Source organism: Neolamprologus brichardi, chromosome 5 (genome assembly GCF_056152115.1).
Source record: "Neolamprologus brichardi isolate AB-2024 chromosome 5, ASM5615211v1, whole genome shotgun sequence".
In the NCBI taxonomy this organism is placed as follows: domain Eukaryota; kingdom Metazoa; phylum Chordata; class Actinopteri; order Cichliformes; family Cichlidae; genus Neolamprologus; species Neolamprologus brichardi.
This window is the reverse complement of record NC_142108.1, coordinates 30,459,978-30,481,234: the sequence shown is the minus strand read 5'-3', so window position 1 is coordinate 30,481,234 and position 21,257 is coordinate 30,459,978. Positions and strand designations below refer to the sequence as shown.

The 21,257-nt window shown below is 39.2% G+C and overlaps 1 protein-coding gene across 1 annotated transcript in view; it reads left to right on the top strand.

Annotated features, from left to right (window-relative positions):
- The window catches only part of shmt2 (serine hydroxymethyltransferase 2 (mitochondrial)), a 29,597-nt gene that overhangs the window by 2,024 nt on the left and 6,316 nt on the right, over positions 1-21,257 (top strand). Inside the window, exons 2-6 of the mRNA XM_087841018.1 lie at positions 5,084-5,275; positions 8,668-8,744; positions 10,958-11,161; positions 11,584-11,665; positions 15,877-15,999. Coding sequence (XP_087697144.1) covers positions 5,084-5,275; positions 8,668-8,744; positions 10,958-11,161; positions 11,584-11,665; positions 15,877-15,999 — 678 coding nt within the window. The remainder of the gene's footprint in view (positions 1-5,083; positions 5,276-8,667; positions 8,745-10,957; positions 11,162-11,583; positions 11,666-15,876; positions 16,000-21,257) is intronic.

Sequence of the window (21,257 nt, the reverse complement as noted above, 5' to 3'; positions counted from 1 at the left end):
CAAAGTCATTTAAATCACCTTTCTGCCTCGTTCTGATGCTCAGTTTGAACTTCAGCATGTTGTGTTGATTGTAAATGGTAAATGGCCTGTATTTGTATAGCGCTTTACTTAGTCCCTAATGACCCCAAAGCGCTTTACACTACATTCAGTCTTTCACCCATTCACACACTGGTGATGGCAAGCTACATTGTAGCCACAGCTGCCCTGGGATGCACTGACTCCCATTCACTAAACATATATGTTTAGTAAGGTCTACTACAATTGCAAGACAACCTTTTTTAAATTTATTTGTATTTATTGTGAATTAAATGAAGAAAACATTTTAAAGTCGACATTCTCTCCTTGTAATTTCGGTAGAATCACAACTAGTGCATAGCTTTTCATTTTGACAGATTTACATTAATCGGATTACGTTGTTGGACAGGATTAGCTGCATTGATAAGGTCCAAAGTAGCTTTTAGCTGTCCAAAAATGATTCAAAAGAGTTAAAAGCTAGGATGACTTGAACAAAAACATATTTCACACTGTAGCCCTGATAGAGTTTATGAGCGGGATTTCAGAGGACGAAAGGCTTTGAGCCAGCCTTGAACCCAAAAGTGTTAGCATCCACAGAATGTGTCTGAAGCACTAGGAAACCATCTTTAAGTGCAGTGCAAAGATTACAGCATAAATGTGCCGTTCCACTGCCTACGCCTCCTGAAGATTGCCTTTGTTGCCAGCATCGCTTAAGTCTCTGATTGTCACCCTGACAATCCTTTGATCCGAATGGAGTGTAGTCGTCTTGACTGTGCCTCCGTCCCTTTACGCCTCCTCACCCCGTCCAGATTTTAGTCTAGATTTCCAGTCTAGTGTCATCCAGAGTGTATCACAGGGCAATTTGTAATGGGCAGCCCTGCTATTAGTCAGTGACAGAGGAAGAGGCAACGCTGTGTCAAACTGACGGATGCTGCTGCGCTGTTGACACTTTCTTCTCTGCAACCTTAAATATCTGTAGTGTTCTTTTGTAGGCTCACCCAGGACTGCAGCCATCGATTACTTTAGTGATCGAGGATTGATTATTCTCTGAGTTAATTACACGATCGAATAAGAAATACTTCTGTTTTGTTAATGAGCTATAGTAAATATTAAGAAAAGGACAAAAAAGACAGCTCTTTTGGAAATGAACTGCATACAGCATGTGGCCTAAAAAAGCTAAACACTGTCACTGAAGTTATATATTTTAAATAAAATATTTCCTAAATGCATAAATAACTTATCATAAGTACAGTAATGTCCTAAAATGTACTAAAAATGTACTAAAATGAGGCTTACATACAACCTGAACTAAGAGGTCAAATAAAATAACTTTATCCTGTCTTTTTGGAAGACTTCCTTACATTAGTCAGAGGCAAAGCAACGAGTTCTGACAGTGCTGTATTTCCTTGATGATGTACATAGATTTTTTTTTTTTTTTTTGGGGGGGGTTGTGCGTGTGACCGAGTTATTAAATGTTGCAATGAATAAAGGCGAAGGTGTGGTTTTAAGCCTTTAGAGGAACAAGCTGTAGCTTGAATGAAGTGAAGAAATCAGCATTGTCTGAGGTTGGCACGATGCTTCGATGCAACGTTTCCTGCTGCGGAAAGCAGACATTCTGATGGTGTAGATTTTAATAATTCATGTTTATAATTATTCAGCGTCAAACAGCACTGGGTCAGTGACTTCTGCTAGCTTATGTATATTTTTACTGGCCTGCGGGTTGAAAAAAGGTTTTATTTTTATATTTTGAAATATTAATATAATTTAATCAATATAAAAGCAAAATAATGTTACTAAAGCTTTGAAATAAATATGATCTAGGACATCCCATGCCCCCCTTTAGACTCACTCCTGCTCACTGCAATAGAAAAATGGGATAGATAGATAGATATTCCAACACCAACACAAGGATATCAGATTGTGCGCACAGTGATCAGTTCTTATTTAGTGTTTGGTTTGTGCAAAAACTACTGCTTAGTTGTCCCCGCCGCCTTTGTCCTCCTGTTTCCCCTAAGCCTCCCCTCCAGCGAGGAGTTAAACAGTTTGATGGCGTGTGGGACAAAGGAGTTTTTAAGTCTGTTGGTCCCAGACTTGGGGAGAAGCAACCTGTCGCTGAGCAGACTTCTCTGGTTATTAGTGACCAACATTGTCCATAATGTCTTGCAGTTTTTTGCTGCGGTGGATAGGAGCAGCTACAAAAACTTTTTTTCAACATATTGGATCTTGTAAAACAGGTTGTTCGATGCAGGACTCCTCCCTGGGTTTTTAATAGAAATGCTTTTAATGGTAATTACAGTATCGGGTTCTGCTTCTCAGTACGGCTCCGCCTCTTTGTTCTTCAACGTGTGTGTGTGTGTGTGTGTGTGTGGACAGACTCTACAATAAACTACAACAGCGTCATCTTCACTGTTGTGTTATCAGTTTTTTGTTGGAAAACCCAGGGCAAAAAATTTGCGTTGCGGATTTTTTTTTTTATAATCGAGTTATTTGAGTTACTTGAATCGTTGCAACCTACTTTCACCACTCTAATCCCATGTGTGTGTGTTTGTGTGTGTTAGTGTGTGTTTTTCTGGGTTGATTGTTGTTTGGTATAGCTGCTGATGGACAGCAGTCATCTGTAAAATTGACTCTCCTCGGGAGCTGCTTCAGGAAACGGGCAAAAACAATACAGAAGTAGGATTAATGAAAGGATTTTCTTCCTTCCCTTTTCTTCTGTTTCGCAATTGTACTTTGAGCACAGATGTTTGACAGGGAAGGCAGAATGCCAACAATTACCTTATCATTGTCACGCAGATGTAGTGCATCTGTGACTCTGCTATTATTTTGTGCTCAGCACCCAGGTTGACGCGGCCTATCCCGCCCCTTTTCTCACAGCAGAGTTTTCATCAAGTTCACCTTCAAACGACAGCGTAATCTGTCGCCTAAAAATAGTCCCGCTGTGACATATTTGGTGCTTGTATCTTGGCTCTCGCTTCTCTTGGATCAGTTTGTTTTGTGTTTATTAATTAATCTCCCGTAATGATCAAGGCTGAGAAATGAAGCAGGGGAAACAGAGAGAAACACAACAGGGAGTAACCTGTCTTTTGGCTGTTTAAGCTCAGAGCTTTCCCATTTGGACACTGTGAAATTCACATCGATGACAAGAGGAACTAACAAAAATGCCACACAAATGTTACTTGGTTGAGAGTGCTTAGCGGCGCAGGGTGACAGGATAGTGCGGGGAAAGGATGAAGGTGAAGAGGAGAGGCAGCCTTGTCTGTTTTTCAGTCTCCAGTAACCCTGTAGCCACTCAGTTTGGGTTTTTTCTGCCACTGCGTTTCCTGGCGTTGGTGTGCCACAGTCAAAAAAGAGACAGCAAAGGATATTTCCCGTCAAGGTTTAATGACCCGTGTGATTTTTTTGGCGAGAAATGTGTCCTCAGAGGCAGCTCGACCTGTCTCCCAGGCCCTGTCTTTTCCAGGATCCTGGGGAGGGAAATCTTCACCATCATAAATGCTACTGGTGACAGAAGGCCAGGGTAGAGACTATTAGAAATCAGTCATAAGTGTGCCAGTTGGCTCCCCTGGCGTGTCACCGTTGTCTCTTTTGCCACACTGGGGAGCAGAGGAAGAAGTAGACAACCACAATAAAGGTGATAAACTATCTTTAGGGTATTTTATTTAATGTTTTTAAAGGGTGCATTGAATTATACTATAGCTAGACCTTTTTATAAATTTAGAATGAGAATATATATCTATCTTAAAGCCTGTGAAAAACAACACTGGTAAATGTTATAAAGCCATTTCAAATGATTAAAAAGCCAAACTTAATTCACACTGCATGGAATAAGCATAATTACACGTTTTTCATATGGGTGTCCTTAAAGAGTCCTAAGTATTGTGTTAATTGCTTTTTAATGGTGCTATTAAAGGGAGGCTGTCCCTCACGCCCCAGCACACCTGTACAGATGATAACTATAGGTTTGTAGTGGGGCGATTGATCTCAGCACAGAGTCATCATCATCATATTGCTGATTAAATGAAGAGAATGAGCCAATTTGTTTTGAGTGCTATCAACCTGTCAACATTTTATTTAACCTTACAGCTCTCCCACACAGTGCTTCTGTTTTGATTGAGAGTTATAATGGGAATCCACTTAAATAGAACACAAACCTTTTTTTTGTGTGTATTCAGAGGTTTTCTGATGGTCCGAGCACCGTGTCGGTGGTGCGTCATACTAACAAAGAAAAGTGGGATCAGGATTCACTTTAGAAAAGAGCCAGTGAAAATTGTATGGAGTCTGCACTCTCACACGATCAAGCATTGCAGCAGAGGAAGAACTCGCCAGCCCCAGTCCAGATTAGATAAGCAGGAAGTGCTGAATCTGTTCTCTATATGCCTCCTTCTGGTACACTGAGGCTGTAAAAGTCGGTCCCAGTTTATAGAAGTGCTGATAGAGGCATAATTGAACAACCATGCTGATTATTGATATCACGAAAACACGCCAGCTTCTAATTATACCAGGCTGCATTAGAGTGTAAGGGAAGCGCAGTAGTTGAAAGGAGGCAAATGTCTCCTTTTTGTACAGGAAAAATTAGGATGACACTTTAAATATATGAAATGATCAAATAAAGACTTTAGAGAGTTGATGTTCTTTGTAATAGGACAGCTAGCAGCAACGTGGTGACCAAAACCTGACAAATGTCCATGAAAATTCAGCAACTTTAGGAGATGACAGGGACTTTAACTGCACCATGATCTGTGGTTACCAAGTCAAACTAATTTGATTTCTCAACTTTGAGATGATAAGCTTTCAGCAGACTACAAAGACAACGACATGATTAGGTGGGAAATATACAAAAGTTTTACCTGGAAATCCAATAAAACCATCTGTTAGCTGCAGGATGATGGACACACACACACACTCTCACACTCTGGTAACTCATGTTAGTCCTTATGACCCAGTTTGGTGCAATGACACAGTTTTAGAAAACATTTCTACTGTAACTGCGATATCTGTGTAAAGCTGACAAACTCTAAATCAAACCTTTTCCTTTCTGTATTTTCTTTCCTCATACTTCCACCCACAGCTGCTGTGCCAGCGAGTCCCTGCTTGTCTCAGTGCACGTGCCCACCAGTCTCACGCTGCCACCCGTGCAGCGGATGAAGATCGTCCTTGGACGGGTCAGGAGAGCTTGGCTCAGGATGACCCCGAGATGTGGAATCTGCTGCAGAATGAGAAGGACAGGCAGTGCCGTGGTTTGGAGCTCATTGCATCTGAGGTACTAGGAGCCAGATTAAGTGGGGCAAAATAGCATGTGAGCGCAATCTCCAAATTTCACTTGTGGTTGCAGTTAGTTTTCCAATCATAGACATGAGTTTGTTTAAATATCAAGTGTGAAAAAATAGCATTCAACATCAGCGCAACTGGCAGTAAATTGCATGTGGCAAACATTAGTAAATCCGTTTGTTCTCTGAGAAAGGAACTCTCAGAAATGTAAATGCAGCAGGGTCAGTCGCAAAAATCTCTGAGTTCCCATCTCTTACACACTGTACTCTCTTTGTAAATATGAAAGAATTTTTTTTTATGCTAAAACCCAGTTTGAACTGGTGCAACTTGCTAGTAAATCTATATAGAAACCTACATTGAAAGTCAGAATACGTCAGCGCACACCTATGCTAATCCATAAATGGTTTTGTTTCCTCTCGTCATTTTGATTGAAGCGGATGATTATTTGAAATATAGAAGCCATGATTACCACCTTAAAACACTTTAAAATTTCCCCAGTCCTTTAAAACTGTTGTCATGGAGTTGTAAGGCGACAGACTCACTTGTTAAAAAAACAACAACTTCTTTTTAAAAAGGTTTAGTCAGTCAGCAAGGTTATTATCGTTAACGAAAACTAACGAAATAACGAAAACTAGAAGTGAAAAAACATTTTCGTTAACGGAAATAAAAATAAAAACAAAAAAAGGAAAACTAACTAAAACTATAATGAGTGTTCACAAAACTAACTAAAATTAACTGAATTTATAGCAAAAATGTGTTTAGTTTTCGTTGATGTGTGCGTGTCATACAAGAGTCAAGGGTGAAAATGAAGTTTAGTTTCCAGATTTTTTTCTTGCTGTGTCTCATTATGCCAGCAGGTGGCAGCACGTTAGTCGAGTCGTCTGTGTCGCTGCTCCGTCCACGCGCAGAATCATGTCAGGAAAAGTCGGGAGCCAGAGTCCAATTTGGGATTACTTTGAATATGACTGTTTTGGATAAAGCAAGTGTCTTGTAGTGGAAACAGACAAATTATGAGGGACATTTCTAAAGGGAAAAAAATCCCACAAACCTTAAAGTGCACTTGAAAAGCTCACACAAGAAGGCTAACCTAGCTTACCTTGAGAAGGTAAGGGAGCACACTCAACCCTCATCCCCAGAAAACAGAAGCTAACCCCAGGCAAGGCAGCGTGATGCATCCCGAGACAACAGGACGGGGATATCTACACAACTGTGAGTCAATTACCTTCAAAACGTTTATCAATTAACTTGAACCAAAATTACGAACACCCGGTGCTGCGAGAGTTAATAGTCTCATTGGGGCCAAGACATACATTTTATAGTTGCCTGGTATCAATGGTTGTTCATCTGCCTTTATTTATTTATTTAAAGAACCCATAGGTGGGAATGTGAGTTGTCTGTCTCTGCGTGTTAGCCCTGCGACAGACAGGCGACCTGTCCAGGGTGCAGTATGGTAGCTGGAATAGCAACATACCCAAGGATAAGCAGAATGACTGATATGATGAAACTGGGATTTTGTTACACTTAATTATTGCAAACACAACTAAAACTATAACTGAAACTAATCAAAACTAAACTGAAACTAAGGATTTTCAAAAAAATAAAAACTAAACTAAACTAGCAAACAATTGGTAAAAACTAATTAAAACTGATATAAAATTGAAAATCTGAAGTCAAAACTAAATAAAAATAAAAACTAATGAAAATTGCAAAACTATTAAAACCCTGTCAGTCAGACACTCGTTCCACTTTTTTGTATTGATTCTTTCTTTTTTTAAGCAAAGGTGGTCAATGTAAGCAGTTATTCAGTGTCTCAGAGAGCTGATCGCCTCTCCCTGACATGTTAGCAGTGCAACTGTCTGAGAATAACTAATCCCCTCTCATTAATGAATGAATGCGCCGACCTTGGGATACTTATTCTAGTTATTGTACATGTTACTGCTGGCTGGAAAAGTGAGGGAAAATCCTTTGAGGTCTTGTGATAGATGTGCACACCAAATCCAACACATGATCGTGGGTATAGCATTTGAAATTCACACTCTGCCAAATTATTTATTCTTGAATCCTCTTGCTGTCTGCATTAATGTTGTATACCTCTAAATGTTCTGTTTTAAATATTTCCATTGGCCTTTGAGGCTTCTAAAACTGAACTTTTGTCTCAACATACAGCTCATAAACTGATGTCATGATCTCTGACAGGAATAAATTCATATCCAGCTTCCTGTTAATTCATTATTCACTCACTGAGAAACTGCCCACAGTAGACTGGAAGTCATTCAAACTCAACTTCTTTAATAGTATAAACACTTATAAGAAACTCTGCATGTTGTAGCTCAGCTATCAGAAAGATATTTGGGCAGCTCTTTGTTTTCATTCCAAGGCTGGATGGTGTGAAACGAAACATTTTACTATTCAGAAGAGCAGACGAGGTTTTATCTTCTGCTGTTCCTTCTCTCTCCTCCTGTTTCTTCTTCGCCACAGTAGTTGTTCAGTGGAGTATGTCAGCCCCCTCTCAACACAAAGCCTGACCACTCTAGTGTGAGATAAAGCTGATGTCTTCATTCTGCCTCCTCCCCAGCTCACTCTGCAAGTCACATCACAGTACAGCTCAGACAGACATTCCTCCGATGAGGAGACGTACAGTTTTGCACACACACACACTGACAGTAAGAAGCAAATGCGTTTCCTCTCTAATATATGCACAGTAGTTGGCATGACAGACGGATGCAGTAGAAAGCTGTTACTGGAGCTGTTATCTGCCTTGATCTCCTCTTGGCTCACAGGTGAAGCATTTGCATAACAACACACCCCGACCACCACCCCACTCAGAGAGGCAGCATTCAGATTATATTTGTCTGTGTTCATTTTATGTCAGATGCTGTTACTGACCAGTGTGACGATATACAAAAGAGTTATGCTACACAGTCGGGGCTGCATTGCTCAGATTTTAAGATTTTGGTCAAGCTCTACTGTATTGCAGTAATTGCATATTTAAAAAAAAGGCAAAGGAATGGATCTACTGACATCATCAGTCAATGAGTCCAGCCAATAAATTTCATCTTGAGCAAACTGAAAAGATACAAAGGAAACAGCTTTTTTTTCCTCTAACAATAATGACTAAAATTTGTTTCTCAGTGCGTCTCAACGATCCCAATGTAATTCAGCATGTGCAGAAACATTTACTGCATTATCTTGTATCCTCCAGCTGCAAGGGGATAATCATTGGAAAGTGCAGAGTGTTAGTCTATGGAAGTCCAGAGGTTCGATACTGTAATGATTGCCTCTTGCCGGAGGGGGATTTCTCACTATCACTTAACAGACTTTAATTTGCTGTCCTTGTCCCTTCTGTCTACTCGTGCCATTGATCTGAGTGTGTTCTCATTGCAGAATTTCTGCAGCCGAGCAGCTCAGGAAGTTCTCGGCTCCTGTCTTACCAACAAATATTCCCGCAACCCTGTCATAAAGTAAGTTTTTATTCAGCCACGCCTCTGTTTGTTTTCACTATTAATATTATGTGCTTGAGGATATTTGTTACAGACATGCACAAATACACACCGATCTATACCGTGTAGTCTTGTTTACCCGTGATAGTAATTTCTTACCAGGTACATAATCCACAGCTTCTGCCTTTCCAAAGAAAATTCCTGAGGGGTTACATTTGAAGAATTTAGTGCCGGGCTGATAGTTGCATGTTTTCTATTTTCAGTTGAGTTCTGTTATTTCCTTCAGATAAGTTGCATTTATCAGCAGCAACCAGAAAGATGACACGTTTTGAAATTCGTCTCATTTGATGCCTTTGATTCCTGGAATACAATCCTACCACAAATCTCTCTCCCACTGACTGTGTTTTTAATTTTTGTCCCCCCCCCCCCCCCCCCGACATCCCACTCATCTATTGTTTTTTTCTCCCACTTTTAATGTAATGTAACAAAAGGATGATCTCATTGAATGAGTGGTTTGTAAAGTAGCCATCTGTTGCACCTGATCTGTAATTCCACTGAAAAGGTTTGATTTTCACCGGAGATGCCTCAGATCTGCTGTGGCAGTTTTGGGTCTAGGTTGGTGTAGATTTTGACTAAAATTACTGTTTGTGGAAAATGTGTGAATTTAGGCCATAGTTTAAACAGTTTTACAGCGATGTACCAAATGACAATGCAAAATTAGTGGTTTACTTAGAGGGTTTGCTTGTACTGATGACTCTAGACTATAGAGAACATTTGTGTCCATAATGTATACCTGTCATAGTGTTGGTTTTTACCAATATGTTCTACCTGCTCAATCCCAAGCAACAGACAAATAGATAGCAAGTAGCTGATTGCTGTTAGCTATATAGGCAGTTCCCATCAGGGGCTGGCTGTAACAAAAATAGATTTCATGGACTGAACAGACTGGTATAGCTAATCTGATGAATGATAATTGAATGATATTTGCATGGAATGCAGTTAACGTTCACCACACTGGCTTGTCCGTTGTGTTCACGGCATTGTTCTGCTGGGCAAAAATGAAGCATCTCTGGTTTAAGGGACCAACCAGATAGTGAATACAGATGAAGCATGTCATGCATGTGAACACAGCTTGCACTTAGTTCTTTTCCAGAGATGGGCAGTAACGCGTTACTGTAATCCGATTACTTTTTTCAAGTAACAAGTAAAGTAAGGGATTACTATTGCAAAAATGGTAATTAGATTACAGTTACTTTCCCGTAGGAACGCTGCGTTACTGCGTTACTAAAACCGTGATTTTTTGCGAGAATGTCTCATGACGGTGACGTAAGCAAGTGCGACGTTTGTGACAACAGCTGTGTGCAGATCAACAGTGGATCATATATCGAGTGCGGGAGAGAGTATGAGCGTGCAGCGTTTAAAGCGTGGAAGTACTGACCTTACTTTGAGTTTGATTCCATAAAAAGTGACAAAAACATTAGTGTCCGTTGTGTGTGGGAAGAAAACTTCTTTTTACAGCGAAAAAAACCCCTAAACTTCCAAACAAGCACCGAGTAGCTACAACGTGAATTTCACAGAGAAACTCGCGGATTCTTCCACTGACCGCTGCGGCACACCTGCACCAGGGTAAACCTCCGCCTACCCCACTCCTGCTTTACAGGTGAAAATAGAGCAACAGGACCGCTAGTCTTTGATTTTTATTTATTTTCTGCTGTGTTTTACTTGCATCTATTTGAAAGACTGAGTGTAAACACAAAAAAAAATTTATGTGCTGGAATGTGCAGAAAATAGGTTTAAATATTAAACAAATTTCTTCCAGTCAGAGAATGGTGCATATAATTAAATTTTTGCTTGATGCATAAAGTTAAAAGATTAAAACTAATAAAACAAGTTTTAAAAAGAGACTTTTCCATTTGAATACATTTTGTATGATGGATTATGTAGAAAAAGTAGAATTGGGCTGAAAGATCTATCGCTTTATCACCTATTCAGGTTGTAAATCATGTTGTTAAAAAGTAACTAAGTAATTAATTACTTTTGAAAATAAGTAATCAGCAAAGTAACTGGATTACTTTTTGGGGGAAGTAATCAGTAATTAGTTACTGATTACTTTTTTCAAGTAACTTGACCAACACTGTTCTTTTCCCATCCTCAAGCACTCGTCTTTGTACCAGGAAGTCACAATGACATAGTACACGGACATTAGATGAATTGAAACAAATTTCCCATCACAGGTCTCATGGTGGAGGAGGAGGAGTGGTTGAACAAATTGAGCTGCTCTGTCAGAAGCGAGCTCTGGAGGCCTTTGACCTGGATCCAGCTCTGTGGGGCGTCAACGTCGAACTGTACTCTGGCTCTCCTGCCAACTTTGCCACTTTCACCGCTGTACTCAATCCCCACGATCGTATCATGGGCCTGGACGTATCTGATGGTGGACAGTTAGTATTCACTGTTGCTGTATTTTCATTGTTGGTCCTGTTTTTTCTTCATCCACACACTTTTAAAGCCACCCAAGTTGTTGGTCAACTGTAGTGTGTTACTGCCCTTTTTTAGTTTCCTACAAATCTGATATTCATATTGAATAAAATTTTGTGAAAAGGTTTACAAACAGAGTCTTTGAGCTTCCATCCCATATGGAAAAGATATATATAAATCTTATAAAGTTTTTATCTGTCTTGTATGAAACTTGTATGAAAAGCATACAAGTGAGTGTGTGAAGTGAAAACACATATAAGATCCCTTGAAAAATTATATAATGAAACTTGTATGTTTTGTATACTTACTTTTTTACGTTTTTACTATTTCTTTTCCATATGGGATGTTTTATTGTTTATGTATATATTGTTTTTTCTCTCTCCAGTCTGTCTCACGGCTACATGTCTGATGTGAAAAGAGTCTCTGCAACCTCAATCTATTTTGAGACAATGCCTTACAAGCTAAATGTAAGTAGAAAAGCTTTCTGCTAATATCTACTGACACCTGTTGATTAGGGCTGTTTGATAGAATGATACATATCGGAAATGAAAACATCGTTTCATATTATGCTATCGTTTGTTTTGTGGTGTCGCAAAATAAGCTGTTTACGGCAATATTTTCTCAACATTTTGATGGTCACTGTAGTGGCGATTTAAAATAACCACCCTATGGACGGACAAGCGACTGTTTTTATGCGTACTTTCGTTAGCAACGGTAAAATCATCGTGTGGTTCCGCCGTCTGCTTATTTTCTACATAAACCTTTCACAATAAAGCTCAAGATCCCGTTGAGACTTTTCAAAATACACTGAAATGATATACATTATTCTCAAACATCAAATTTCAGAATATGCGTCAAACTAATTACCTGAAATAAAAACATAAGGTAACTATAAATGGTGCTTACAGTCACCACGTGGATGCGGGCACAGAGAATGCCAGCATGGCCAGTGAAGATGAGGCAGAACCAGGTAGCTCCAAACAGAAGGACCAGTCAAAACAAATCGAGGACCTTATTCCTAAACGAGGGGCTTCCTCTGTAGCGTGGACAGGGTTTGGTTATGAAAAGTCTGACACGGACCAGAAAACACAGAGCAGGCAAACCTCTTCAACCACCTACGCAAGAATCACGTGAAAGTATGGAGAGAGTTAATAGATGAGAAGCCATCAGGTGTTCAAAATACACCACGCACAAACACGTCCTCCAACCACAGACACCCATATTTTGCTCCATTGCGGTTTATTTCACACCTCAAACATTTAGTAAACAATTAAGCAAATACAAGTAATCTGCAATAAATTAAGGTAGTAATAAAATAAACTACTAACTCTTTTACATTATGTCCACACCTACACGGGTATTTTTGAAAACGCAGCTGTTTCGTCCACACGTAAATGGCGTTTCGAATCACCGAAAACTGCGATTTTTTTAAAACTCCTTTTTCGCGTTTACGTGTGGACGAGGAATACAGAGTTGGTCACGCAACGTCAAAGGTATGTGCCTTTTTCACGTCACGCTGTGCAAACGTTATTTTTTACATGAGATGAATTGCAGAATGGCAGATAGAGACAAAATACTGTTAATCTGACTATCTTCAGGTTTTACACGCTTACATACACACACACGCAGTTACTGTCCCTCCATTTAGAAAGGCAGAGGCGTCACGGTGTGATTATTTTACGTGTAGTTTTTTTTTTTCATGTGTAATAATATTCAACATTGCTATCAATACATTTTTCAAAAAATGCCTCTCTGTGCAAAATGGGTTCAAAAACATAAACAACTGTGGGACACTGTTTGTCCGGGATTTGAACAGCCCAGCGCTGCTCCCGACACAGGGGAAAACAAGTCTGCAGGGGAGACCTACCTCGGCACTTGTGCAGGTGAAGCCAAAGGGAAGACATGCTTCACCATATTTTCTAGTCTTTGGCTTAGAATGAAGTTGGTTTAGAAACATATTCAGCGATGCTTCACCTCCTGCTTTGCGTTTCTGTGGGCGCCCCGTGCTAGTAGTGTCCAAGCGTTTTGTTTCCCCCGCTCCCCCCTTTTTATTCTGCGCCCCCCCTGCAATGGCTCTGCGCCCCCCCTAGGGGGCGGGCCTCACACTTTGGGAAGGTCTGGTTTAATGCATCAGTCAAAACACTCGACTCCAGGTACACGACCCCCAGCTGAAAACACTTCACACAAGTCGAGTTCCCCGAGATTCACAGAAAATGCACTATTTTGTGATATATATCGTTATTGGGATAAGAAATATCATATCGGGATATGAGATTTTGGTCATATCGCACAGCCCTACTATTTATACCAGTGTAGAACGATTCGCTTTTTGGGGGTGGAGTATGAAAACTGGGAGATATACTGATGTATTTTTGATGTCTTACGAATGTCAGTGTGAGAAGTCTTCCAAAAGCCAATAAGCCAGCAAATGTTAAGACAGTCAAGCTTTCAGTATGTTAGAGTAAGATGTAAACACATTGCACAAGGCCGACACACGCAGCTTTTTTGCTAGGAGTTCTTATAATAGAATTTAAACTTAAAATAATAATGTAATAATTAGGGATGCACCGATACCGATACTGGTATCGGGCCGATACTGTAAAATGTGTGTGTACTCATACTCGTAAAAGTTAACCGATACCAACTTATTTCATTAATCAGAGGGTGGCTGGTCATTTTTGTTGTAGTTTTTTAGATTGACCACTAGGGGGCCAATTATTATTTTATTTATTATTTATTTTATAATTTTTTATATTTTATTATTTATTTAATAATAATTATTTTGTTTGTTTGTTTACAATATGGACACTCTGCAATAATTTAAAAGTTTAATTTATTGGCAAACCTAATTTGTATTTATTTTATTCCAAACAGAAGTGTTTATTTATTATTCTGAAAGCTCGAGACAGTGCCAATAGTTCAGTGATATTTTGTAAAATTACAATGTGGAGACTCTGCAATAATTTAACAGAAGTGCTTATTTTTCACTTGAAATTTTTTTGTGGTCATTTTTATTAAGATTTTATTTTTTATCGGCAGAGAATAAAATAAAACCTGTCTTCCATTGTATTTGTGTGTGTGTGGTAGAAGTATCGTTTTTTGTACTCTGTATCAGCAAGAACTCAGATCCAAGTATCGGTATCGTATCGGTTTGAAAAAATTGGTATCGTTGCATCCCTAGTAATAATGACTACTGCCACATTACAGTAAATGTACACAGAGCAATAAGCCATGTCTTATGTTGCTGTCATAATATTGGCAGTTATGCTGACACTGTTGGTCAGCTTGTGTTCATCAAATGTGAACACCTGGAATAACTAAACTATATTTGAATCTTTTTACAGTGTTACTCTTTTTGTTTAAAATTATTAACTTATTCATTGAAAGAAACACAAAACAAGAGCAAGAAATGTAAAGACAATAATAGCCTTTTAGAAAATCCTGGTTGTTTCCCTGCCCCAGAGGGAAGAAGTGAGGCAGTGTGGGTAGGGATTTAGTGTCTAACTTCACAAAACTTAAACGTAACAGTCACTTGCTGGCAGCTGTTTGCTGACACAGGGCAGTTCGCAAGTTTATAGTCAATATTCGGCGACCATGTAGTCTTACTGCTAACACATTCAAAGTATTTTCCACCTGCACCAGCATCTGTTAAGTTAGGTTGCATCAGATTTAACAAGTGATTTTTTAAAATTAACATAAAGTTATGATCACTCGACTATATTTAGTGTAGAACATTTTACTTCTGGGGTCATAGTTGCAGTATTGGTAGCAGCTGATGGATGGTCATGAGAGTCTGTGTGTCCAGACCTGCTGATGTATGGGCAAGCAGGACCCCTCTGTGAGAAAGATAATGGGAAATCGACAAGCTGGCCAGCACTACTGGCTCTGTCTTCACAATGAGCAGGTTGATGGAGTGAGGAGGCATCCATAGATGTGCTCTGGAGATGGGAGATTATCAGGCTGTCTAAATAAAGCTTTCCTTCCTCCTTTTCTCTCTTCTTTTTCTTGTCTCTGTCTGCCTTATTCACCATTGTTTTTGTCCCTCACTTTGTTTTTTGGCTGCATTTTGGTGTCTTTCACTGCTTCTCTTTTCTGACGCTTAAAGGTGGACTAGAGGGGCAAAACTTCACTATGAGGCATCAGACATATCGGTAACTGGACAGGGTGAGCCTGGCTCCATTTCATGTGACTTCAAATTGCATTTACTGGAAAAAAATGGATTGTCTAATGTGTTTCTTACATTGTTCATTTTAATAAAAGGGGGCAGAGAGAGTCTCGAAACCAACCTGAATCTGTTCAGGTTCATTGCACCAGCATAGCAGGTCCCTGAAAGGTTAAATTAGGATAAGTAGTGGTGCATTACTGCAATTGCTCCATCTTCTTCCATGATATGATAGGTGTAAATGCCTCCTTTAGATAAATTCCTTCCCCTTTTAAGGTAGCCAAAGTACTTCAAATACAGCTGCTTCGAATGAGCTTCAAATGGAAAAAATCTCTCTTTCGCGTAGATATGTTTGCTCTTGATACTCAGATATCTGACAGTTTTTTGATCTTTACGTATTCCTTTTTTCTCCTGACCCTTACATTCCCTCTAATATTCTCACATTCACTTTCTCTTTATTCTTTCACACTCTTCCTTTATCTTCTCTGTTTCCTCAATCTGTCTCCCTTTCTGCAGATCGCAACAGGACTCATAGACTACGACCAGATGGAGATGACGGCCAAGCTGTTCCGGCCCAAGCTCATCATCGCTGGCACCAGTGCCTATGCCCGGCTCATTGACTATGCCCGCATCAAGAAGGTGCACGGAGAACTCTCTGCATTCACAGCTCACCCCGTGTTCACCCCGTCTTTTTCTGTTCTTTGCATTGTAAAGCCAAACACACCAGCTTCCCATACCAACAGGTCACATCTCGCCAGCATTACTTCAAACCGCGTCTTTGCTAATTTCGTCCGACAGAAATGGAGACTCGTCTGCTCTAAATAAAGAGCATTCACTTTGAAGCGTCAACATTTTCCAAACTCGAACTAATTTCAGGGTCATTACACACTTTACACACAGCTGCTTTCTTCTTCTGTTGACTACTCAACTCACACTGAGTCACGAGTACTCAGTAGCAACTTTTAACCACACACTTCACTGTTCTCTTTGACGGTGCACAAGAGGCCCCTTTATCTGTTTTGTCATACCCACCCGCTGATTCACTTCATTCACTCCATGACTGTTTCCCTTTGTTGCAGAGCTCCACTTTAGCTAGTACCATCAGATGGAGTGTCCCACCATTACAGAGCTGTGTTTTTATTAAGCACCATAACTACTTTGCCACTAGGCCTGAAGAGGGGCCATATTTTCCCCCTGGCATGTCTCTGTGCAACTGTTCTCTGTTTTATGGCCGAATCTGTTAGGCAGACTTCACATATTTAGGCGGGGGTGAGCTACCTAGATTGTAGAGTTGTTCATTTTTTGTGTGTTTTTTTTTTTTTTTTTCTTTTACTATCGGTATTCATCAACTGCCGCGCTTCACCCTCTTGTGTTCTTTACCCTCTTTCCTTTTAATCTAATAAACGTGCAGATCCAGTTCAGATATGAGAGGAAGAGAGATTGTCACGATAATGCATATTAATTGGAGCACTAAAAAGATTGTTTACTGCTCTGATCATTCGCCAGCGAGTCATTTGCATGTTAGCGAGCTATTTATTGTTTGTGCCTTTTTCAATAAATGCTGGCAAGAGACAGCAAGGATTTATTGAATTGCGTTATAATATTTCAGGCCTCTGAAGACTGCTGAAGGATGTAATTACACCAGCTCTCATTTGAAATGTCTTTCCTTAGAGAACATGGGTACCGTTAACAGATGGAGTTAGTCCTCAAATCTTAACTGTGGGGGGGGGGGTAAATGTAAATGTAGTGCCAAGACATTGTATCTGAAAAACATTTTATATGCATACACAATGTAATTTATCGATATTTGAGCAGTGTCAAAAACGCACTAAAGCTGAAGTGCTAAGTTTGAGCTTTATCGGGGCTTGGGTGTCTTCATTAAATCACTTATTTTTGGAAAAGACGTAACCGCCTGGCAGAGTCCACGGTGAGTTTAGGGGTCATATTTAATATGTCTGCAGTAAAGTCCAACTGAGCACTGTGAGCAGAGAACTTTCCAGATGGCAGAGATCAGTAGGAATTTAAAAATATTAAATGAAAGGAGCTGCAGTGAGCTTATCATAAGAGCAAATCATAAGTGTTTACAATTTTTAAACACGGTGAGCGCTGATTTGTTCCAAAACATAAAAAGTAAACCCCAGGAAGACACCCCACCCCCCCCCCCCCAAAAAAAAGGCCCAGGAAAGAAATGCTACTGAGCAACAGAAGCTAGTGAAACAGAGGCTTGTCCAGATGGGACATCATAGCTTCGGCTCTCTTTTGAACTTTTTTTCTGAACTCAGTACTGTGTCACCTTAAAGCAGGAGACGGTGTCTAAGAAAGGCCGAAAACCTTACACTGCAAATCTAATCCAGATGGAAAAGAGAAGGTATTTTCACCTCATAGTTTTCGGGCTAATCCTGGAAGCTCAGTGATTTTAATTTAAAGCTTTTGTAAAGCACAGGGAACTGCACCCGATTCAGAATACTTTATTAATCCCTAAGGAAATTGTCTTAAAAAAGGACTTGGATAGTTAGCTATATATGATTTTCTCAGTATTATTGTAGGGTCTTTGCCTAATAAGGCAAGGGGTTTTTGTAACTTCAAAACAATGAAGGTACGTACTACAAGAAAAGGCTTTTGTGTTTCTGTTCATGGAGTGAAACTGTGAATTAGTCTGAATATGGAATTAAAGCAACGTCCAAACATAAAACTGTTCAAAAAGAGTTATAAAAATATGATCTTCTCGAACTATAAAGAAAAGGAAAATATTTAAATTAAGTGAATGTCTCTATTTAAAAAAAAAAAAAAAAAAAAACTCATGATGTGATATTATAGTATATAGTATATCAGAAATCTGTTCACTGTTTTTATTACAAATTATATCAGTAAGGAAGCTGACTAAATATTAACTGATAATTTATGGCAAAGGGGTGGGATTAAATAAGTGTTTACTTCTTCCCACTCCCTTTCAACATGTAAATTAATAAATTTTTTTGTATGTAATTTGTACAGTATTTTTTTTCTAAATGTACTTGTATATTGTTCACATGTTGAAATAAATTACCAATCAATCAATCAATCAATAATATAAAAATTCAAGATTCAAAGCGTTTATTGTCGTGTACAAAGTAAGCATTTCTCTGTACAATGAAATTCTTTCTCTGCTGTCCACAAACTGATGCTGGTTAATATGTACAATAGATCTAGAACACATAAAACACAAATAGTATAAATAAATAAATGGAGACAAAAAAATTGAAGTGTTAAATAGATTTGTGTGCATTGAGGCCACTGGTTTAATTTGGGGCTGTATAAATAAAACTGAATGGAATTTCACATTTTTGTTAGTTTTCGTTATAAACATTTCACCCATTAAAGTAACTCAAAGTTCAATTTTGAAAAATGTAAAATCCATGGATGAAACTTTACAGTCAGTTCGACCATTCAGACATTTTAAACAGCAAATCGCCAAAACTGTTTTCAGTAAGCTGTTCTTCGTTCATCCATTTCAATCTAATCTAATAAATAGATCAAATTAAAAAGAAAATTAAATACAGAAAATAATACACAAGCTTCTTCATAGATCCCAAACCGTATGTGAAGGTTATTTCTGAGACTGGTAGAACTTTATTTTTTATTTAGCCTGGTGTTTGCTGGGTCGTTACTTCTACAGACCTCGGTTTGATTTTTGAGCATGTCCTTCATTTTTTTTGTTAGGTTGAAATTTAATATTTTGATTTTATTCTTTAGACTCTTTAAACTCTTATATTGTGCAAGAGTCTTGAGTGCCCCATAATTTCTCTAAATTTTGTATAAGACAGGCCAGATCTTCACCTAGTTTTCTTTTATGAAGGTGTTTCAAAGTTGTGCTTTGGACATTGGCTGTGTTTGAACGTTGTTTCAAACTAAATTATTGGACCAGTTTTAACTTCATAGATGTGCGTGGGTGTGTAACTTATCAGCTGGTTGGGCCTGGTCTTTGGGAATATGAACAGACAAAGCAATCTCATGGTGCCTTCCCAAAAACGGGACATATACTACTATGTGAATTCCATAAATTTAAGGTTTTCCTACTTCATATTCAGTTTTTGTTGTTTCTGTTATAGCTCATCACTCATCCAAGTGACTTCTTGGATGAGTGATTAATGTTTCTCTCACTGAAAACGCTACATCCAGATGAACAGAATCAACTTATTGGGATTTACTTACCTGGCATGCATCAAGAGCAGTGTTGGGGAGTAACGGGATACATGTACCGCCGTTACGTATTTAAAATACAAAATATGAGTAACTGTATTCCGTTACAGTTACCGTTTAAAAAGGTGGTATTTAGAATACAGTTACTTTGTTGAAATAAATGGATTACACGGCGGTACTTCCCTGTTTCATATTGTGGCGGGTCAGGACTGTTTGGGTTTTGTTTGACAGCTACTTCTGTAGTTCCAGGTGGCAGCGTTACGGTTGCCATGGTTACAGGGTGACGCTCTCTCGCTGCGTGTTTCCTGGGTGAGAGAGCGCCTTTTTGTTGTTGTTGTTGTTGTTGTTGTGCTAAGCTAATAGGCAGAATGCTACCGGTATAGCTCTAAAGAATGTAGCATCATGGGCAGTGTAGTCCGTGCTGCAGGGAGAATGGACTGCCATACCCGTTATGTGTCTGTGAGCGAGGGAGGGAGAAAAAGGAAAAGTACGAGCTGTCATCGAGCAAAAACGGGAGCTGGAAGCATGTAAATATAATAATAACCACTGCAGCCAAGAAGAGTGCCTGACGAGCCCAGTTGTAAGTAAGCTATTAAGACTCGACTGTACACCGTGTTCGTGTTTTCCTCCAAAAACAATAAGTTCCGTTGGAGCAGCCTTTCAACGCCTCTCTCTGTCTCTCGCTAGCAAAGTTGACCCAGACAACAAAAAGTAAAGCTAGTTTTCGGCAACGAGCCCGACACAGAACCCACCATATTAGCCAGAGGTCCCTTTACTACGGTTCGGAGCCGCGGACCTTCAGTAACAGTAATAAATCACAGCAATAGTACATTCATGTAGTTGTAAACAGCATGATAATATATTAAGTAATCCAAAGTATTCAGAATACGTTACTCTCATTGAGTAACGTAACGGAATACGTTACAGAATACATTTCGGGGCATGTATTCTGTAATCTGTAATGGAATACATTTTAAAAGTAACCTTCCCAACACTGATCAAGAGCTTGTTTAAATTTAAAATTGACTATTAAATTGATTTAGTAACTGAAAGGTTGGAAACTTTTTGGGGGACCAGCACTGCATCTGTTGTTGCATTTGGAGTGTCCATTTCACAGTGCAGTATTATAAAAGGAGTCAGACACATGTGAGGTACAAGTATTGACGGCAGGCAACTTTTTGCTTTAACTACTGCCAAAGCAACCGTGCATAACTGTGATCATTACTGCAATGAATGTTTGTTTATTTCCAAAACCAATGCATACAGTATTTGCAGTGTTGGGAAGGTTACTTTTAAAATGTATTCCATTACAGAATACAGAATACATGCCCCAAAATGTATTCTGTAACGTATTCCGTTATGTTACTCAATGAGAGTAACGTATTCTGAATACTTTGGATTACTTAATATATTATCATGCTTTTTACAACTACATGAATGTACTATTGCTGTGATTATTACTGTTACTGAAGGTCTGAACCGTGGTAAAGGGACCTCTGGCTAATACGGTGGGTTCTGTGTCGGCTCGTAGCCGAAAACTAGCTTTACTTTGTTGTCTGGGTCAACTTTGCTAGCGAGAGACAGAGAGAGGCGTTGAAAGGCTGCTCCAACGGAACTTATTGTTTCAGAGGAAAACACGAACACAGTGTACAGTCGAGTCTTAATAGCTTACTTACAACTGGGCTCGTCAGGCACTCTTCTTGGCTGCAGTGGTTATT